Source organism: Sardina pilchardus, chromosome 15, assembly GCF_963854185.1.
Source record: "Sardina pilchardus chromosome 15, fSarPil1.1, whole genome shotgun sequence".
Taxonomy (NCBI): Eukaryota; Metazoa; Chordata; class Actinopteri; order Clupeiformes; family Clupeidae; genus Sardina; species Sardina pilchardus.
This window is the reverse complement of record NC_085008.1, coordinates 26,104,599-26,124,205: the sequence shown is the minus strand read 5'-3', so window position 1 is coordinate 26,124,205 and position 19,607 is coordinate 26,104,599. Positions and strand designations below refer to the sequence as shown.

General features: G+C 46.3%; 1 protein-coding gene across 1 annotated transcript in view; it reads left to right on the top strand.

The window, feature by feature from the left end:
* lrrc7 (leucine rich repeat containing 7) overlaps positions 1-19,607 on the top strand; it is a 53,427-nt gene that overhangs the window by 24,957 nt on the left and 8,863 nt on the right. Inside the window, 12 exon segments of the mRNA XM_062556964.1 lie at positions 1,129-1,198; positions 2,093-2,192; positions 2,672-2,790; positions 3,640-3,798; positions 3,800-3,829; positions 7,377-7,401; positions 9,612-9,710; positions 10,999-11,179; positions 12,898-13,086; positions 13,186-13,897; positions 13,940-14,839; positions 17,766-17,930. Coding sequence (XP_062412948.1) covers positions 1,129-1,198; positions 2,093-2,192; positions 2,672-2,790; positions 3,640-3,798; positions 3,800-3,829; positions 7,377-7,401; positions 9,612-9,710; positions 10,999-11,179; positions 12,898-13,086; positions 13,186-13,897; positions 13,940-14,839; positions 17,766-17,930 — 2,749 coding nt within the window.

The following is a 19,607-nucleotide window of genomic DNA, read 5'->3' as shown; positions in this document are numbered from 1 at the left end:
AATTTATCCAGGTGACAAGTGCTGCTCGACAAAAAAATCAGAAATTTCTGTCCGCTGGGGTTGTGGAGCTTGTCACGTACATCAAAACATTTGAAATGGCACAGATAAATATAGTCACACTCTGTGTTTGAGTTTGAGTTCTATGTGTGTGTTGGCGTGGTCATGGTGTGTCTGTTTACTTTCGTTTCGCAGTGAATGTCCAGGTTGTTATAGAAACCAGTTGATATGTTCTATTTAAAAATGTACCGCTGGCGTTGGACTATGGAAGCCTACAGCTCTGTGACATCTGTTGGCAGCACTTCGTTTTTGTCCACACTTGTTGCCTGGACTACAAATTGGCCTTTACACACAGACTCACACTCATACACAGGCCTAAACCTACACACTCTCTCACACACCTCTCAGTGTAGTCAAATGTCATCCCCTGTATCTCTTGATAATATCTAGAAGTTTGACTGGGCCCATAAATAATGGAAGGTGGCCCTGGTGTGGATAGAGATGAAAAGGACAAAAGCATCTTTGTACCCCAGACATGACACATCCTCATCCACATCCTGCAGGACCTCAATGTCTTCCAAATGAGAACTCGTTGATCTCATATCTCTATAAGATGAACAAACCTCTGTGTGATAGAACAAAAGGCCATGAAGCCCTTTGGTTGAGCGGAGGGTGATTACTGTGTGTGTGTGTGTGTGTGTGTGTGTGTGTGTGTGTGTGTGTGTGTGTGTGTGTGTGTGTGTGTGTGTGTGTGTGTGTGTGTGTGTGTGTGTGTGTGTGTGTGTGTGTGTGTGTGTGTGTGTGTGTGTGTGTGTGTGTGTGTGTGTGTGTGTGTGTGTGTGTGTGTGTGTGTGTGTGTGTGTGTGATTACAGGATGTACATAATGCAATTAGTGAAGGATGTTGAGTTTAGATCATTTCTGAGAAGTGGCCTGCCCTAAAGACAGAGGGACAGAGAGAGAGATGTTTTACATCAGCCTCTTTACACAAACAGAACAGTATTTACGCAAATTGATTCACTTTGATTCATGTTGTGAACAGAACAGTGTCTGCTGATTTCCATACTGTATGGTGTGAAATGCCTACATTTTCAAACAGTGTCCTCATTTTGTCTCTTGTCATTTTTCGACAGGTTGAAAAATCTACCGTTCACTTTCACCAAACTTAAAGATCTCGCTGCACTCTGGCTCTCAGACAATCAGGTATGGAGGAGCGCTGGACTGTCATTTAGTCACTCTTATGCTGCTTATTCACTTGTAGGGCTTCTCCACTGATCAACTCGACTCTACTCGCTTTGGTTTTCCCAAAGATCGTATAGTTACTAAGATGAATCATAAAGGGGTTTTTCAATGGAATGAAATGGCACCACTTCCGCCTCCTAAAGGGGCGTGATCAGTGACGAGATAATCGGGTTAGAACGGTGTAGAATCAGCAGAAGCAGGTGCCGTTGATAACAGGTTTATTTCAACCATAGAAATGCTCCCGTTTGCCTCCTAAATGGGAGTGGCAGTTGCGTCACAATGAGACCAGAATTTACCCTCATAGGAATCGTCTCGCTTTATAAACCGTCTCTGGTTTTCCATTGGCAAAAACTGGTACCAGGGGTTCAAGCGAGCTGAGGCGATAACAAAAGATGACGTTAATGACAGTACCAGTTGCTTTCTTCAGTGTTGCTATGGCAATCGGCTAACTACTGGAGGTACTTTGTTGCAGTGGAAAACGAACACCCTGTACCAAAATCGAGTAGAGTGGAGTCGAGTCAACCTGATACCATGCAATGGAAAAGCCCCATTACTCAAGGCCACAAATGAACATACAACTTTTTTTGGTTACTGCATGCTAGCCAAGGTCCTTAAGCTACCACTGTTTGTAATGTTGTATAAATGTATGGGGATTGCTGGTACTCTGTTCACCAATACAGCCATTAGACTGATAATCCCGCAACACAGAATGTTTTGATAGCAGAGGGTCTAAATTAAACATCATGACGCTGGTTTATGTGCTACTGTACATATTTCACATCGAGGAAATGAGCTATGCCTGTGACCCTTGACTCTATGACCTTGACCTTTGACCTGTGCGTTTGACTCTTGCAGTCGAAGGCCCTGATACCTCTGCAGACAGAGGCCCACCCCGAGACGAAGCAGAGGGTCCTCACCAACTACATGTTCCCCCAGCAACCGCGGCATGAAGAGGGTAAACAGATTATAACGGATTATAATCCACTCAGATTAGCCATTTAGGAACATTTAAATTACACCACACACTCTGATAGACACAGCACTAAATGAGATGCGGCTCTCTGAGATGAGGCTCTCTTATCTCTGCTCTAAGAAATACTTCTGTTCCATCTCTGGTGCTTGCTGATGGTAACCTGGACATTGTAATGTACTGAACCTGTTTATGATGTGCCCCAGACTACCAGTCGGACAGCGACAGACACACACACGCACACAAAACATACATACATACACACAAACACACAAGCATGCACACACACACACACACACACACACACACACACACACACACACACACATGCACACACAAATATGCACACACAAACCACAGACATAGACACAAGAAGACAAGAAGTACTTCTGTTCCATCTCTCGTGCTCGCTGATGGTAACCTGGACATTGTAATGTGCTTAACCTGTTTGTGATGTGCCCCAGACTACCAGTCGGACAGCGACAGCTTCAACCCCACGTTGTGGGAGGAGCAGCGGCAGCAGCGCATGACTGTGGCCTTTGAGTTCGAGGAGAAGAAGGAAGAGGAGGACAATTCAGGAAAAGTGAAGGTTTCCCGCCCTCTCTATAGGATCAGCTGCTTAGGGGCAGCACACACAGGCTATTCACATATTTTACTAATACCACTATTTATCGGAAAAGTACCAGTTTCCGCCCCGATTTCTCAAAACCTCAAAAACAAAGATGTTTTTTAATACTTTTTAAATAATATTTGATTAATGAACCTTACATTTGTCAGTAGCCATACGTGTGTAGATTTGGTTCTTAATGGGATCTTTTACAGCCTAGAATATCCATTTTTGTTGATCATGCTTGGAGTGTGGTGCTGGGCTGGTGCCCTATATTTTTTACTTATTTACTGATTTACTAAAGACTCGATCAAAGCTAGAGTCAATATGTCGAAGCTGAGGAGCTAGGTGTATGGATATTGGCACCTCAAACATTTTTATTTTGTTTGTTTGGTATTTTTTTGATCAGTGTGCAATTTGAACACAACTGTGAGAATGAACAATTGTATCAGTGATTTTAATGTTATATGCAGCAACCCTTGCAACTGGAGCATCATTCACAGAGCCAAGGAGTGCTGTGTCATTTTAAGCCGTAAAATACCCTGTGGGAGAATGTTCAGAGAGTTTTTTTCTATACTTATGAAAATACAATGCCCATGGACATTTGGCTGAACTATAATTGGCCAGATATGGAAAACTATTCATATCCATTGTGGCTGAACCTATCGCTATTGTCTTCTTGTGTCTATGTGTGTGGTTTGTGCGTGCATATTTGTGTGTGCATGTGGGTGTATGCGTATGTTTTGTGTGTGTGTGTGTGTGTGTGTGTGTGTATGTGTGTGTGTGTGTGTGTGTGTGTGTGTGTGTGTGTCCGTTCCTGCTCAGGTGGAGATTAACCTGAAGCGCTACCCCACCCCCTACCCCGAGGACCTGAAGAACATGGTGAAGTCTGTGCAGAGCCTGGTGGGCAAGACGCCCCACCCGCTGGCCACGGACAAGTGCTCGTCTGGCACCAACATGGAGCACCACAACGCCGACAAATACGGACCCGCCGTGGCCCATGCCACCCAAAGAGGTACGGCACCTCCGTTGCTTCTCAGAAAGAGACTGCGCGTTCACTGTTCACATGGCTTTTCTCACTTCCCCGCGTTCATAGCGAATCAAAACACACGTGAAAGTGGAGAGTAGACACTAAAAGAGCCTACAGTAGACAGCCTACAGTACCAAGGCATTTGATTTGAACATGATTTTCTGACTGACAGGCTGCACTGTGCCGAATGACAGCTTTTCCCTCTTTGTGACTGAAGTCTTTTTCATTAAGAAGATTCAAGAAGATTCATTGAGATCCATTTATCCACAAAGTTATATAGACATTGCACTAGTAATTTGTTGTACCAACTGTTGCCGACATCACGTCAGGGGCAGATACAGTGTCTGGTTCAGATGTTTGAAATGAACACCAGTTTCAAGAGTTTGATTCCTCATATAGTACCACATACCACATTCCACTTCTTCTTCCTCAAGGTACAGCATAGATGTAGAGATATATATCCATATGCTACAGTATATATCTATATATTGTGGCCTTGTCTCCTATGGCAGGTGATTGATAGAGAAGTGAAAGAGTTCCAGCAGGCTCAGCTCTCCGATCAGAGTGCCATCATGAACTCCGCCATCGATATCCCAAAGCGTAAAGACAAGGAGGACCTAACAGAGAGCTCCGAAGTAAGGCCCAGACCTCTCTCCGTCCGCCGTCTGTACCGGAGGTTCCCCTCCTTGTCTAATGTGGAACTGTCTAGAACTCAGTAGATGCCATGTTGTTTAAGGGAAGGACCTTTTGCAGAAAGAGTACAATTAAACTCAAACCTTTTCTGCTGACATCTGTAGAGGATGTTACCTCCATGTCTCCATGATGCCGTTGAAGTAAAAGTCAATGTTGAAGTAAAATGCGATGTTGGTTTGAGGAGGACCCAGCTGCAGCTGTTAGCCTACTGTAGACCTTTGCTGTCTAAAGTCTCAGAGGGGGCCAGTATATGGACCTAACAAAAACCTTAGTCATGAGCCCTGATCTTTCCCTTGAGTCTGAAGATGTAACGCCAGGCTAACTCGCTGTAGAACTAGAAGAGATGTGTGCTGGTCAGGGGAATGGAGAACCCAACGGTCAGGATAGAAGTAAAACCAAGTCTTCTTCTTTGAAGTCTGTCGACTGTAGCGCATGTTACATAAAATCTAATCTGCTGTAGAAGATGCCAGAAGAATAGAGGACCTATTCCATCAGCTAGAGGAGATGCCATTTTAGTTTATCCTCCTCCTCTCATCTTTATTTGAAGACAGTGTGAGAGATCTTTCTCCGTGTTTGCTGAGGGCTTGATTGCTTTAAATGAGTGCAGCTAAATGTGTTCTTGCCTCGCCGTGCCTTGTACTGGAAAAGGTCTTTCAAGGATAAGCTCTCGATAGAGGACAAACCGGCAAAGCCGAGCAGTCAATAAAGTTTAGCGTCTGTGTTTTTGACCGTCTGCCAGATAGGAGAGTTTAAGAGGGTAAGATAAAAAATTTAAACGCCAGCCATTAGCTGCCGCTCCGGAGCAAGGGGGATAGTTTTCAAAGGTTAGCGTATTGAAAAGCAGGGCTTTGGACGTGAAACCTGCAGAGATCAGGAGCGGCTTTCATCTCAGAGTCTCTGGATTTACCCCCCCCCCCCCCCCCCCACCTCTCACTTGTGTCCTGATGCCAGCTGCCGAGGCATTGTTTATTAGGAGACAGGATCATAAAAGAGTCATTAGCCTCCTTTGTGCTGTGAAGCAGCGGATGGCGCTTCAAATCATCTCCACAAATGCTAATGGCCCAGCAGAAATGTCATCTCTTGGCTGGAAGGGGCGGCTGAAATCTGGAATAAGCAGCCCCCTTTTTAGCTAAAGGGGTGCTTGAAACTTTTTTGGCCCGTAATTGAGTGTCTGCGCAATTTGTGAATTCTCTTATCTCTGAGCAGAGTAGCTATTAAATGTGGTCCTGCGCTGGGCTCCGAACAGGGTCCGGCGGTGGGTGGGTGGTGAGGGTGGGGTGTGAGGAAACAGACGGAAAGGTCAGCAGGAAATGTCAATGGTATGCGTGGGTATTCTGAGAGGCTCTGGAGCGAGTGGAGGTGGAGGCTCCTCAGTGGTGACGAGCCGTTGGGCCAGCTGATGCTCCTGTCAATCCATCGCCCAGGAAACGGAACGGGGCATATTTTGGCAGCAGCATGGCACTCACAGCAACAACGCACACACACACACACTCACACACACACACAACACACAAGAGGAGGTTTCTCTCATGGGAAGTGTCATCTTCTGCTCCCAAATTTAGAATGTTCGCAATGAAGCCCCTTTATGAGCATTTCTTGCTACAGTGTGGCACAATATTCTGCTATAAAGGGGCTTACACGTAGGAAGCGGAATGCACTGTGCTCGCCACTTGGTGTCTTTTGGTTGAGGTACAGTAATGGCCCAAGCTCTTGGCTCAGCGCAAAATAGCTATGATTTACAGTGCGCCATGGTCAGAGTTCAACGTGGTTGTCAACATGGTTGAACTTCCAACTTCAAAAAGAGTGGCAAGCCATTCTTGTGCTGCGCAAGCCATTGAAAATAATGGGTTTGCAGTGATGCCATTGCAGCTTCCTATGTGTAAGCTCCTTAACCTGCAAACCTGACATCAATGCAAAAACGTCATTGTATTATTTTCAATATTCATATTACCAACAATGGATGCTTTTGTCTGAAAGTGAGAAATACTAACCTATTGAAATAAAGTAGACCTGGTTTCTGAAAAAGGGGGAAAAAAATCTTGAGGTGCGTCCAGAGCAGATATACACAGATCCTGCTTCAAAGCAATCTGTATGAATCAGTCAATCAACTCCTCAACCACAGATGCAGAACTGGCCAGCACTTACCTGCTGTGAGTGCCCGCTATCAAACTATGCCCTGTCCAGGGAAGGGATTTCTTTTTATCTAAATCTCCTCATGTGTTGCTTTCCAGTCAGTGGGTAGTCTATAGCATCCATGTTTACCACATGTTCCCTGTTTCTCCTTTTCCACGCTGTGAACAGCAGTGTAGACGACTGTCAGATTGGCATCTCAAGCTGAGCTCTGATGTCTTTTGTATGTTGTGTCCAAGGCCTCCTGTTGCCTCTGTCAGCTAAAAGCCATCGGAAGGGTGGGTGAGCCTCGCATGGGACTGGGGCGCTGCTTCAAAAAGAGGATGTGGCTAGAATAGCTGCTAATGGCTACGCTAACCTTAGCTAACGCTGAAGCCGCTAAATGCTAATAGACGCTAACGCCGCAACCCAAGCAGGCTCACCCGCGCTTCCTCCTCTAGTCCATGCAAATTCCTCTCCATTCTTTTTTTGTTTGCTTGTTTGTTTTGCTCAGATTTCTTTACGTCACGTGGTCCACAAGCTGCCTCAGCCCGAGAATGTCAGCCTGTCCATTGCATCCTCCTGGTTCTGCCTCATAGTAAGTGGCTGGAAGTGACCAGACCTTTGAGAGAGAGAGAGTCCACAGCTTGGTGATTGTGCTGGCGGAGGGGGAAATTGACCTGTGTAAAACTGATACAGATAACCTGAGTTGAATGTAAAGTAGTGAGAGCTGATGGTGAATGATGCCTTCCTGTGCTGTGCTGTGCTGTTCTGTGCTGTGCTGTCCTGCTCTGACTCAACTACAAAAACGAGAAAAAGAGAAGCGAGAACTGTGCTGTGTGTAGCAAAGCTGCAGAATTGAGCTTAGTAAGTGGGTAGATGCTTGTTACAGTCAACACACAACACACCGATCCGTGATCGCCCACTCTAGAGAGAGAGAGATTCTCACACACACACACACACACACACACACACACACACACACACACACCACGCTTCAGCCTTTCCCAAAAAAACAATGGCAGACGACTTGACGGCTTTGTCTCTCCTGCTGCAGGTTGGTTTCTAGTTAATTAAGTATTCTCAGGGCGTAATGTGCTGAGCGTTTCCGCCTGCCATATCAGTTTACTCACAGCCCCGAACAACGTGGTGAAATATTGATGCGTACTTGTGTTTGGCTGGGAGCAAGAGGCTTCAGTGAGTGGCTCCATACAACCGCAGGAAGAGGCGTGTATGGGCATGGGGGTGGAGGGGTGGGGTGGGGGGCAGGTGGAAGGAGGGTTGCAGAGTGATGTTGCTGGAGGTTGCCTTAGATAAGGACAGTGTGTGTGTGTGTGTGTGTGTGTGTGTGTTTGGGAGGGGGGGGGCATGGGGAGTTAGCAGGGGAATGTGAGGGAGATAGCAGCAGTGGCAGTAGTCATCCTGGAGGAGGGTAGACATCACTAATATGTGTGTGTTTGTGTGTGCATGTGTAGGTGGTGGGAGTTCAGGTAGAGAATGAGGAACAGAAGGTGTAAGTTGCAAGTGAGAGCAGCTTCACTGGGGTAGAGTGGGTGATCTCTCAGTGTTAACGTGACAGAGTCCAGTGTCATTAGACTCAGTGAAGAACTCTCTCTCTCATACACACACACACACACACACACACACACACACACACACACACACACGTCAGTCTGATGAGTGACGGATGGCTGGAGAGATAGAGAGGTGGAGTTGTGCTAATGTGTCACGCTGCACCATGCGTCCTTGACAACGTCAGACAAAAATAGCCGTTAATAGATGGTCAGAGTTATCGGAACTGCACAGAAAACTGCAAGCTTAGTTTTCACAGCTGAGACACTCAAAATGCACTGTAGCCTACTCGGTGGTCAGACTGTTGTCAACAGAATTATCAGATGTTGGACGAGCTTGACCTATAGCTGACACTTGCACACTAAATGACACTTATCGTAGATCATATGCCAGTGCACACCAGTGTTTATGCTTATCTAATCTCAGTTGCCCACAGCTCTGTATTATATGGAAGTCAATTACTGGAAGTTTTAGTTAATATCATTTTCAGTCACTACAGTTGTTGACTCCTTTACTAAACTTGTTACAGTGCTCTTGTCAATATTTATTGAAAAGTAATTAAGATCGGATTGTGTGTGAAATGTGTTATGGTGAATCAATAGACATAGAGGATAATTGCTTGTAAAGGGACAACCAGTAACATTTATGCCAATGTTCCTTGTGAAGCATTGTAATTACTGTCTGTCTAAAGTAATCAGCCATTGGACCAGTGTATCACTTCCTATTCATAGGCCAGATGAAAATGTGGTGCGGTGTTGCTATTGTTGGGCATGTAGTTGAATTAGCAGGAGACTGAAAGAGTCATTTCACCATTAGCCCGCAACGTAGTCTGCCATGCTAATAGTGACACAGCATACACAAGAAAGTAAGACAGTATTCATTTTGCTACATGTTAAACCTTGACTACCAGACAGCACATCATTGTGAAACTATAGGAATGTTTTGTGTGGTCTGTCTTAGTAGTAGTGTAGTGATAATTTTGATCGTTTTAAATGAGTTAATTTTTCCCGATTTTAGTAATGGTTCACTTCTTATATTTCCTGTGATGTTTTTTGACAATATAACTTGGTTATGGAAGTTGAGTGTGAGCTACACTCGGGCCACTGTTTTAGCCATCTTCACTGTGCTATCTCTTACTTCCTTTTCTAATATTCTCACAGCATCTTGTGTGCTACCAGAATCCATGAAATATTGATGATGGAAAAAATTGAATGCCACATAAATTATAGATATCAAACAGAAAACTCTGTATTTTTTTTTTTCATCTGATTTTAAAGTTACAACGGGGCCAATTCAAGCACTCAAATATTTAGAGAGAGTTTCCTGTGGGGCGTGTCGTGGGCACAATCAGGAAGTCAGAGTGTGTTTTTCTTTTCCCAGGATTCTTTGGGAGGCTCCCCCAATGACATCCGGATCTCCGACATGAGGCCCACTCTGGTGGAGCCTCCCATGTACAAACCAAAGGTTGTGTTACTGGGCAAAGAGAAGAAAGGTATGTTGAACATGTCTCATATTTCATCTATATCCCAAATATACATTATGAACATTATACATATCTTCTCTTGCATAAACAGATATGCAAGAGCAGACATTTGCAATATACTGTATACTGTATTATGTAAACATACAGTATATGCAAGAGAAGATATTTGCAATGGAAAATTACAACATGATTTATATTGGTTCAAGGCAAAACTGTCACAAACCCTAGATGACAGAAGATGATAGAAATAGTGTGGGTCATAATAAGCCGTGTTTGTAACACACTAAAGTATGCAAATATGCAATCAGCCTTTGTAATCATCCAAATCCAAGCATTCATCACTAAAACATGAGTAACAGTAGCCCTACACGTCACTCTATGGGACGCGACATGTCCAAGAAGTCACATCCAAATTAAGCCATTGTTTGTTTACTGCTATGTAAAGAGGTGAAACCTTTTTTTATAAAGTTGCAACAATGACGTAAGATTGCAATTAAATATGTGGGTTCGACCCTTTGTAAAGCATAACTTTGAAGTCGTTACTTCAAAACAACTGTTTTATTCATATATATATATATATTAATTTGTTACTGATTGTCTTTCACTCCAGTGCTTGTCTCAGTGTTTTTGGAGCTCCTTAGGCTCAGGTAAATAATTCCATATTGGAAAAGCCTCTAGGTTCTCCAAGTGTGCAAGAAATTCCAGTGCTTGCTACAGTAACGTTCATTCCGAATGAATATGCAGTTCCTTCAGGAAGATGAAAGAGCGGACCTGCAGTCCCGGATAACTATACAGAGTGTCTCTGGGGAATGTTGTTCTCCTAATTAGGTGAAGGTTGTAATGACACACACTAATTGCAGTTCATTGTGCAGAGGCTTACTGTAGGATTGCACAAATGATGATTATTCAGAAATAAATCCTTTTATAGGCAGCTCAAATTGTAAACTTGGGAGAGAACATTGAGGGAGAGAACATTGCGGGAGAGAACAGGGTTGGCGAAACCCAGAGAGCCTGCGGTGGCCATATTGTTTTGGTTCATTGAAATAATTGTACATCAATTTGAACTTTTGTTGATTGTTTCCATGTGTTGGTGTCACCAGATGTTCTGTGCACAAAATACACTCAGCCAGCCTGAGGAATGATGGAAAAGGTGGCAAAATGTCACAACACGTGTGTAGTCGAAAAGATCTGCTACAGTACAGTATTACTCCAGTAGCCTGTGCTAGGCCGTGAATCCGACACAGTGATGTTTACAATGTGTAAACATTGTCTTGCGTGCTCTCCTGGCTCTCTGCAGAGTCTACTGACGAGTCGGACCCTGATAAGATGCATTGCCTCAACAACAGCGGATCCTCGGCCACCTACTCCGACTACTCCCCCTCACAGGGCTCCTCCGGCTCCTCCAACCCACCGGGAAATGTCGCCGCCCTACAGGCGGCAGGGAAGGAGGGGGTTCTGCAGACCCACTGGACCAACAGGTGTGTGTGCGTACAGTATGTGCATGTTTATATGTGATTATGTGTGTGTGTGTGTGTGTGTGTGTGTGTGTGTGTGTGTGTGTGTGTGTGTGTGTGTGTGTGTGTGTGTGTGTGTGTGTGTGTGTGTATTTGTCTGTGTGTGTGTATGTGTATGATGAAAGTTGAGTATTATTGACGGTAATACAAAATCTACAGTATTGTGCAACTGTGAAATTCATTCAAGTCATGTTTTAACAGTTCCTTTTGAAGTTAGGTTTGACTTCTGAAGGTGCAGTGTTCATACTTTGGTTTTTGCCCTCATTAAAATGAATATTTATTCACCCACAAGGGTTTGGACAAGTTCATCATGACAACTCTCTCTCAGAGCCAAAGTCAGTGGGACCACTGAGAGCCTCATTGAAATGCATCGCAATGAGCCTCTCAAAGTGGACTTGAAAATCTTAGCCTTCTTACTTCAAAGAAAATCTTTTTTCATAGCCCCCAAATTAAGTCATGATTTGAACGAGAAGCCCACAGAGGATCCTACATTCAGACATTTGTATAATCCTTTTGGAGTCTGCACGCGCTCAGACGCCAGTGTCCCTCATATTGGGACGTATGCATGTGGAATCTGAGGTGATCAGCGTGTCTGCTCTCGTCGTTATGGAGATGCATGCCGTGTTCCAGAGTGTTTTTTAGGAGACACACACACACACACTCTCAGTGGACTCTTTCATGCTGACAAGCTGTAATCTCTCACTCCAATACTTTTTCTCTTCTTCTGTCTCTTCTCTCCTTTTTTTCTCTCCTCTCTCTTCTCTCCTTTCCTTTTAACACCATTCCTTTGTATTGAACTCTCTTTGGCTCATTCTCTCACTCTGTCTATCTATCTGCCTACTTAATTCTCTTTCTCCCCCCTTTCACTGTCTCTCTCTCCCCTTCTCCCTTCTCCATTTCTTTTCATCTCTCTTTCTCTACCTTTGGCCTTCTCTTCTCTTTCTCCATTCTCTTCCTCTGGACTCTCGTCCTATTTCTCCCTCTCTCTCTGTCTCTGCTCCATCTCCTCGTCTCTCTCTCTTTCTCTCTCTCTTCCCCACACCCTTTCTCTGTATTTCTCTCCCTCATCCCTCTTTCACTGTATTCCATATCCCTCTCACTCTCTTTCTCTTCATCTCTCCTTACACCCCTCTCTCTTTCTGCCCCCCCACCCCATCCCTCTTTCACTGTACTCCATATCCCTCTCTCACTCTCTCTCATTCTCTCATCTCTCCTTCCATCCCTCTTTCACTGTACTCCATATCCCTCTCTCACTCTCTCTCTCTCCATCTCTCCTTCCATCCCTCTTTCACTGTACTCCATATCCCTTTCTCACTATCTCTCTCTCTTCATCTCTCCTTCCATCCCTCTTTCACTGCACTCCATATCCCTCTCTCACTCTCTCTCTCTTCATCTCTCCTTCCACCCCTCTTTCACTGTACTCCATATCCCTCTCTCTCTCTCTTCATCTCTCCCTCATCCCTCTTTCACTGTACTCCATATCCCTCTCTCACTCTCTCTCACTCTCTCTATCTCATCTCTCCTTCCACCCCTCTTTCACTGTACTCCATATCCCTCTCTCACTCTCTCTCTCTTCATCTCTCCTTCCATCCCTCTTTCACTGCACTCCATATCCCTCTCTCTCATTCTCTCTCTCTCTCTCTCTCTCTCTCTCTCTCCCTCCACCCCTCTCTCTCTCTCAGGCTGGCTCAGTCGTTCCCTAAGCCCATTGAGACGAAGCCACTGCTGAGTCAGCGGGACACGCCCCCCTCCAGCACCCTGCAGCAGCGCGGTGGCGAGCGCCGGCCGCTCAGCGACAACTTCGACAGCTGGAACGACACGCCGCACTACGACAACACGGGCTTCGTCTCCGAGGAGGCGCCCATGGAGACGCCGGGCGGAGGGGTTGGTGGCGTTGGCGTGGGAGGCGGCCTCGGCGGAGGGGGTAGCGGCGGCGTTGGCGTTGGTGGAGTGGGTGGCGGGGGCAGCAGCAGCGCAGGGAACCCCATGCTGGGGTCGAAGCCGCACAGCGCCTCGGCGCACGGCCGGCGACCCCTCATGAGGCAGGAGCGCATCGTTGGTGTGCCCCTGGAGCTGGAGCAGCCCGGCCACCCCTTCCACGGAGTCCGCACCACCCCCGACGCCGAAGTGCCTCCCCCGGCGCCCCCCAACCCCTGGCAGAACTGGACCCGGACCCCCAGCCCCTTCGAGGACCGCACCGCGTTCCCCTCCAAGCTGGAGCTCACCCCGGCCAACAGCCCCAACCCGGACCGCAAGGACTTTGAGCAGGAGATGGGCGAGCTGCCCGGCACCTTCCCGCTGACCGGAGGCTGGGGCTTCCTGGACCAGCGGGACCCCAGCGGCGCCGGCAGGGGTCACCCCACCGTCTACGCGCACGGCCAGGGCCAGGCGCGCAAGGAGCCCACCAAGAACACGCTGGTCATCAGCAAGAGCTCGGAGAGACTCTCGCCCATGATGAAGGAGGTCAAGGCCAAGTTCAAGAAGTCCCAGAGCATCGACGAGATCGACATGGGCTCCTACAAGGTCTACAGCATCCCGCTGGACAGCTACAGCTCCAGCATCGAGAACCAGGGGAGCGTGGACAGGCCGGACCTCCCGCCCGCCATGGAGCAGAGCATGTCGCGGAGCCAGTCGGTGCCCCTGCTGGACGACGACCTGGACGGCTACAGCTCCAGCAGCAAGGCCCTGCTGCAGCTTCAGCAGCACCATCAGCAGCAGCAGCAGCAGCAGCAGCAGAAACCCGCCATCCCCAAGAAGGTCTACCACTTCGACCAGAGCTTCAACCCGCAGGGGCATCTGGACATGGGCAAGCCCGAGCGGCGGGCGCCTCCGCCGTTCCCCAACACGCCCGAGTACATCAACCAGCCGGGGAAGACGCTGCCCAAGGAGCTGGTCAGTCCGCGGGGCTACCGGGGTTACCAGACCGCCGCCGACCAGATGTTCTCCTACCCGGGCCAGTCGCCGGTGAACGAGGACAACGCGTCGCAGTTGCAGTTCCCGCCGCCGCCGCCTCAGCCTCAGCCTCAGCCGCAGCCGCGCTCGCGCCCGGGGTTCCTGCGGCGGGCCGACTCCCTGGTCAGCTCCACGGAGATGGCGCTGTTCCGGCGTGTCGCCGAGGCCCAGGAGATGCAGCTGCAGGCCGAGCAGCAGCACTACGGCGGAGGAGGAGGAGGAGGAGGAGGAGGAGGAGGAGGCCGCTCCCAGTTCAAGCCCATGCTGGAGCACCAGAACAGCATGTCCACCATGGGCGACACGCAGTTCCACAAGCGCAACGGTAGGTACGAAGAGGACTACTCCTCTTACCAGGAGCCCAAGAAGCCCATCATGGGCTACCCCACCAAGAGCCTGACTCAGCGGCGCCCCCTCTCTGCGCGGAGCTACAGCACGGAGACCTACGGAGCGTCGCAGGCGCGGCCGGTCTCCGCTCGGCCCACCATGGCCGCCCTGCTGGAGAAGATGCCCTCGGACTACAACCTCAGCACCTGCAACGAGAAGGTCATCATGGACACGGCCGACATGAAACTGCGGGCCATGGCGCCCAAACCGGAGGACATCGCCTCCAAGATGCCCGTGGACTGGAGGCAGCAGCTCCTCAGACACATAGAGGCCAAACGATTAGATCGGGTGAGTAAGAACGCTGAACTCCTGGGGAGACTCCACACCAGGTAATGCTAAGTCAACACAAGTCAATTGACTAGCCATAGCCACATACAGTAGGTTCAGTATGTCACTCAATGCAATGTCTGACTGTGTGATGACACCAATCACCCTTACGGATGCGTTAGTAATATCCAGTGTTCGAATTACCTTGTCGTTCCCGGGGGGGCCCACCGGGGGGGGGGTGTTGACGACAAATATTTGTCAAACCAATTTGAATGCAATATGAGTCTTGAATTGGATACCATACCGGAGTTTGCTAGGATCTGAAAACCGGATTATGAATGTGCCTTGCCATACTGTATGAGAAACACATGATAATGAACATAGGCTATTATGCCACACAAAAACATGGGGTAAGTGGAGCTAAATGAAGTTATTATTTTGCTGTCACTTCGTCTGTTTTATGACCTAGAAGGTTGTATGTGGTATCTGAGGATAGCTCTGTGTCTCTCCTTTCATTTGGTATGCGTGCCATATCGTTTTAATCGCGGGTTCACGAGTAAATCAAACGAATAGTAGCATAAGCTATATGACATTATTATTTGTTTGTCACTTCGTCTGTTTTTGTTACACAAAAGGATCGATGTATTTGGTATCAATGGAAAACTATGTTTCTCCTCTTTCATTTGATATGGCATGTCTGTGCGATCCGAATGATTCAAGCGTATGCACGGGTGAACACAGAGCAATATAGACTGTAAATATGATCTACTTTGATTTAACTTCAGGATTTTCATACTTGATCGTACAGACAAGTGTCTAGTCTCGTTGGAAAGCCCCGCTTCTGCTCTTTCGTGCAATAGAGGTTGTCATCTCGCTGCAACTAACAATCACGGAGCAATGAAACAGAGAAGAATGGGTGTGTTTTTTGACGTACTTTACGCAAACGATTTCGGGCTTTGTAGTCAATGTCATTAAGCGCAGAGAATCCTCTCTCGCATTCTGCCGAAGTAGGTACAACGTGTTGCCTGCGATGACGAGTTTCTTCAGGCAGCACCCTTCCCTTGCCCCTTGCATTTTAAAGTCCCGAGACTCCTCGACAGCCTGCCTGGTTGGCCCCCTCAGACAGTGATTTCGAGCAGAACTAGTTGTGCCCTGGCCAGAATTAAGGGGGCTGGGCACTACCGGGCCCTATGGTAATTCGAACACTGGTAATATCACTGCTTTAAGTACTATCCACCTCAGCTCAGCCACACTACAGTCACTATCACCACCACTGTTAAATGTACTCACAATCCTCCTATGGTGAAACACAACCCATTCAACAACCTGTCTATCACATTTCCACAGCACACAGTCTTTCTCACATACCTTTCTCCTCACATACCTTTACCTGTTGTGCTTGGATAATCTGTTAGCCATGAGTGTGTATTTATATGACTGTGCTCTTGTGTTGCGCTAGTGATGATGTAACTGTTCCTGTTCCTGTTGCTGTTACTGCTCTAGTGTTTTTGTCGAAAGCTCACTCCACTCTGTTGCAGCCTGCGTGCGCGCGCGCGCGTGTGTGTGGCGTGTGGCCTCATCGCCCTCCTCGCTGCCGCCCTGTGCGACTCCTCGTTGTGACCTTGTGACCTCTGTGCGACCTCTGTGCGACCTCTATATCTGTGTGGCTCCCCCCATGTCACTCATGTCTCGTGGTTGCTGTTGGTTTTCTTGTTGTCTCTCCTCTCACTCAGAGCGCCGTCCTTAAGCACAACACAGTAAACTTCGGCATGCTGTACTCGGGAGGCTATGAGGCACCGCATGCCAACAGAAGCATGACTATAAACTTTTACAATAACACAAAGCATGACAACCAAACTGCTCAGTGGCTACCTCTCCCAAATGTGAGTATAACACGAAAGAGACTCCAAAACCTAAAGTAGCGTGTAGTCTTTGTACTATTAGTAGCTAGTATCATGTTTATGCATGATTTTTTTGGCTACAGTAACTTCACCTTGCAATATGGAAAAAATGAAAAAGTCTTATGAAGACAATTTCTTTTCTTTAACAGAATGATGTTTTTATTATGTAACATTTCCTGGTATCCACATCAAACTGTGAACAGACTATGAACAGATTCTGTATTGAGTCAAAAATAGCCAAGACATACAGTTAACATTTTTGAAGCTTAGAATAGCAACACTTCTTGAAATGTCTAATGTTAAAGCTATCCATAGCTCCCAGTTTAACACAGCAGTGCCTATCAGGCCTAGCTCTCGCTCTCTCTTTCTCTCTCTGTCTCTCTCTCTGTCTGTCGCTCTCCCTGTCTCTTTCTTGCTCTCTCTCTCTCTTCTCCCTGTCTTCCTCTTCTGCCTCTCGTCTTTCTGCTCATTCACTGTCAGGTGTTTGTGTTGCATGGCTGCAGTCTATGTTTCAGTTCAAACGGTGCACAATTCGGTGTTTGTTCTGAAGGACCTGCAATCCATTTACCATTTAAGAAGCTATCAGACGGCAGTCAGGGACAGCAAATGGCCAGCCGGCCCGCCACAGATAGAGTATTGCAAACAAAGGCCAATATTGTGTTCTTGTCTGGCTTGCTCATATTTTTTGACATGCAGCTTGCTTCTACAATAGTCGTTTTTCTCCTGGAAGCAATATTGCTTTCAAGCCAATGGGGGAAAAAAGACAATCTCCATTTGATATGGTCAGGGAGAGATCAGCAAAAAAACAAAAACAAAAACAAAACAAAAAAGAACACATTTTCACATAGAAGGTTTGCCTATTATATCTGGAAAATAGGAAAACTTGTAACTTACAGACATGTTGGTAGAATTATTACACCCTCCGAATGAAACAGTTGTTGTAAACTGGGGCTGGTATTGATACTCCTGTAATTGTTTCCACAGCATTGAGAAAGAGTGCTGTGCAAGTCATGCATTTCCCTCTAAGATCTCCTCTCCCCTGTCAGACCCCCTCTCAGCAGAGCAATATTTTAGACAACGGGCAGGAGGTGCTCTCCCCCAGCAGCCAGTGGGCACCCTACTCACTGGGCAGGAGAGATGTGCCCCCAGAGAGCCTCATGAAGAAGGTAAGGCTCCAATGGACCCACCAGCACACTCTTTTGGGGAACACTGTACTTGAAGGTATCTACTGTACATAAGAGTGACATGACACTGTCATGAATGTGTCATGAACATCATAAACAAGTCATAAATGTTTATGACATAACGCCATTCGGTTTTTGTCATGCCATTCGTTTTTTGTCATGACAAGTCAGGGTTAGTGGTTACAGTTAGGGTTCATGTGTCATGACAGTGTCATGTTCCTCTTACGTAGTACATTTTTACCCTATTTTGTTCATGGTATTTGGCAGATGCTTGTGTCAAAAGCGGCTTGATTGACTTAATTTTTTAACCAATTAGATCAATAAATTTACTCTGAATAAATTAACTGACTATTAAGAGCTGATACTCTTATCCAGATTTACTGAGAACTAATTGCTAATTACAATTTAAGGATTAAGCTCCTTGCTCAGGTGTCAACCCCTGGTATTAAACATGATTTTCTGGCGTTGCACATGGAAGATAGAGATGCGTAGCTGACAGAGGCTAAACCACCACCGCCCAAACAAGTGACAATATCTGTGAGGAAGGCGAAAGAGTTCAAAGTGTGTGACACAGTGACATAATCTCATTACCTCACACTGTTTGTAAGAGGCTGTATCTGTAATATAATATATATTTCAGATAGTTTGGTCATAATTCCACACATTATGGTCATAGACATAGTAATTTCCCGCATATAAGCCGCATTGTGTATAAGCCGCAGGACAGTGTTTTATGCAAGTTAAACGAAGCAAAACCATATTAACACCATATTAACTGCCCCCCTGTATTGACCTCATAGCGGAAGAAATTTTGCAAAATTAATGTATAAGCCGCGGCTAATAGTCGGGAAATTACGGTAAAAGTGTAACAGGCTGTGTCTGTAATATAATATATATCTCATAAATAGTTTGGGCATATTGTAAATCCGCATTTAAAAGAAAATGGGAATGCTACTAGTTATCAGTTTCCTTTGTGCCTGATATCAGCTGCTTCTGTGTCCATATATTGCTATTACTGAGTCTAAAGTGAATGACATACTGTAGTGACATTATAATAATAATAATAATAATAATAATAATACATTTTATTTATATTGCGCTTTACATCAAATAAATGATCTCAAAGTGATACATGCATACACACACAGTATGTTATACATTCAACATACAGTACCTTAAAATACTGTATGAGAACTTCACATGTGCAGTATTACTGGAGATGTCACTGCACCCCAATAGAGAAGACTGACAAGCATGCAACTGACAAGCATTAAAGCAACAACAGCTGCAAAGGACATGCTGAGCAGAAACCCAGATATAAGAAAGTGAAAACTGACAAATAACAACAAACAGATTTTCCACCGCTGATTTCCAGAAGGAGACATTATGCCTACATCTCCCTCTTTTAGTGTTTCGAGAGGGCGTATATCCGTAGAGAATAGCTGTCTAAAGTGCTTCTGACAGACTAACATCAATGCTCACAGATATTTCTCATCTTTTCATCAAAGTGTGGAAGCAAATGAAAAGCGTCAATGTTTGCACAGAGTGGCCTTGGAACATATATTGAACATTCCAGAACATTCTTCCGCTCTTTTCACTTCACTCATATTCCGGTGTTATAGAGGGGGCTTAAGTCACAAGATCCCATTTGAGAGACCATCTCCACGTAGCGCTGTGTGATATGTCTTCAACGAGAGGGCTTCC